Below are 2,749 nucleotides of genomic sequence, written 5' to 3' on the forward strand. Positions count from 1 at the left end.
AGCCATAGAGATGTCGAGAATTTTGGAATGTACTTCGATATCATCCAATGATTTTTTGTGATCATCTTCAAGCTTTCCATGAGACTCAAAAAGTTTGGCAACAAGCTCTTCAAAAGATTTATCAAGATTAGTAAATGCAGGTGAAACTTAAAATCAAAGGTTTCAGCTTAAAATCTGATTCAAAGAGCTATTAAGGTCATCCCAAACTGACCAAGTCTCAACAGAGTTTCCTAGAAGAATCTCTAATTGTTTTAGAGCAATAAGAACATGGGGATTTATGGCAGGTTTGGCCTGAGGTTGGGTTTTGAGATAGAATCTATTTTGGAAGGCTAGGAGCTTGTGGCATAATCTCTAAGTGTACTTATTTTATGAACTTGACAAACTTTTTTCATTACCTTTTGAAATCTTAGATATTGCATCCAAAAGTTTGCTCAAGTCGAGATCATCTTCATCCACTTTTGTGGCTTCGACATCAATCTCTTTGGGATTAGGTCCTAAGACCATCTCCAGTAGGGAACTCATCCCAGATCCTGTTTATGGCCCACCTGTCATAAAAAATAACTCCACATAAGCTTTTGTGTCATAAACAGTAAATAGGAACTCAAAGCATCTCTCTCTTCTCCATTAGGAGGAACTAACTTTAGTCTCTGTTGTGGTTTCACTTAATTAATTAATTAAAATACTTAAAATTAATTTAATTAATTTTTTTCAATAATATAATTTAAATTTATAAATTTAAAAATAATTCACTATTAAAAGATATTAATATTAAATAAATTCATATATAACAATAATACACAATATATAATTCGAGATTACACTAATTTGTAAAACTACTTAATACAAAGAAAAACATAATTAAGCTCTATAGTTGATGACAAGCATTGTGAAATTGCCATATGTGTTCAATCAAGTCCTCTTTCAATTGTCAATGCTGCTGCCTATTTCGAAGTTGGGCATTTCTTTGGAGAAATTAATGGTATGGTGCAAAATCTTCTTCTCCCAACTGAGGTTGTGATAAGCCATTTTCGAGATCATCATACTCTAAGCCTTGAGCAAAATTTCCTGCATAAGTGTCTCTTTCATCCTCAACAATCATATTATGCAATATAATACAAGCTCTCATTATGTTGGCAAGCTTCTTCTTTTCCCAAAAAGCGAGCTGGACCACGTATAATTGCAAAGCATGCTTGCAACACTCCGAATGCTCGCTCCACATCTTTTCTTTGCCTTTCTTGGTATTGTGCAAATAACTTGCGTTTCTCCCCTTGTGGCTTTGAGATTAATTTGACAAATATGGCCCATTCAGGATAAATACCGTCTACTAAATAGTATCCCATAGTATAATTATTACCATTAATAGTATAATTTACCTCCAGAGCATGGTCATTTATAATATCATCAAACATTGGAGAACGATCTAACACGTTGATATCGTTATTTGAACCAGAAACTCCAAAGAACGCATGCCATATCCAAAGGTTTGAAGATGCTACAACCTCAAGTACTATGGTTGCAACCCCACGATAACCACTCATGTACATACCTTTCCTCGCCTTTGGACAATTTTTCCATTGCCAATGTATGCAGTCAATGCTACCCAACATGCCAGGAAAGCCACGACCCTCCGCTATTTGTAGCAGGCGTCGAACTTTATTTGGATTTGGTTTTCGCAAGTATTCATCCTCAAACACCAAAATGACGCCTTTAACAAATTTTTCCAAGCATTCAATTGTAGTGCTCTCGCCTATGCGCACATAATCATCAACAGCATCAGCTGCTACGCCATATGGTAACATCCGTATCGCAGCGGTACATTTTTGGAGTGGTGACAAGCCTCTTCTACCAGTTGCATCAACCCTCTATTGGAAATACAGATAGACGTTTGAGAGAGTATTTACTATCCGAAGGAACACATGTCTTAACATTCAAAATCTCCATCGGAAAATGTCAGCATTATACACTGGTTCATCTACAAAGTAATCTTGGAAAAGCCAATCATGTCCTGCTTCTCGATCTCTATTGATCCATCTATGAGGAGTTGGATAGAGCTTCTATCGATATCTTCTTCTTCTGAATCTTCAAGTAAACATTCATCGATCCAATTATCTATGAGTATGTTATCTTGCCGTCTTCTTTTGCCATACAAAGTCTCATTAAACATATCATTAAAATTTCTAGCCATATCTAGAAATGTAATTTTTAGTTCTCTTTTGAGGTAAGAAAGAAGAGTTGAAGTGGAGTTGCAGAGTCCTTGATAGTTGATATTTATAAGTGTGCCTGCAATAAGTACCTACTTCCCAATGGCTAGGTTTACAACGGCTACTTAACGGCTAGTTTTGCAACAGCTAGTTTTGCAACGGCTAGTTTTGCAATGGCTACTTAACGGCTAGTTTTGCAACGGTCACTTTCATGAACAATAACGGCACAATAATATTGACTAATTTAAAAAATTACATCAGAAATAAATAAAACAAACTAGATCACATACCAGTAATATGCAATAAAAATAAGAACATACTATATAACTCTACGAATACAAGGAACCATTAAGTAAACCACTTGGCGATTATTTTCTCTCATGCAATCTCATGAAGAGCTCGTCGTTTTTCACTCATTGTAGACATGTCAGCATTAAGTATTTGCATATCCATTTCCATTTCCCTTTCCTTGGCCATCCTTTCCATTTCCCTTTCTTTTGCAATTATCTCCATTTCTTTAATATACCTCTGAGTTTGTAATTCTTGTT

General features: G+C 35.4%; 1 protein-coding gene across 1 annotated transcript; it reads right to left on the reverse strand.

Moving 5' to 3' along the window:
• Nucleotides 1–1,100: 1,100 nt before the first annotated feature.
• Nucleotides 1,101–1,799, reverse strand: LOC130981326 (uncharacterized). The gene has a single exon (XM_057904924.1). The coding sequence runs from the start codon at nt 1,797–1,799 to the stop codon at nt 1,101–1,103; it is 699 nt and encodes a 232-aa protein (XP_057760907.1).
• Between the last annotated feature and the right edge of the window lie 950 nt (nt 1,800–2,749).

The sequence above is a fragment of the Arachis stenosperma genome, chromosome 1 (genome assembly GCF_014773155.1).
Source record: "Arachis stenosperma cultivar V10309 chromosome 1, arast.V10309.gnm1.PFL2, whole genome shotgun sequence".
Taxonomy (NCBI): Eukaryota; Viridiplantae; Streptophyta; class Magnoliopsida; order Fabales; family Fabaceae; genus Arachis; species Arachis stenosperma.

What these genes read in the sequence shown, in the direction of transcription:
- LOC130981326 (XM_057904924.1), bottom strand. Translation starts at nt 1,799, where the DNA reads ATGTTACCATATGGCGTAGCAGCTGATGCTGTTGATGATTATGTGCGC.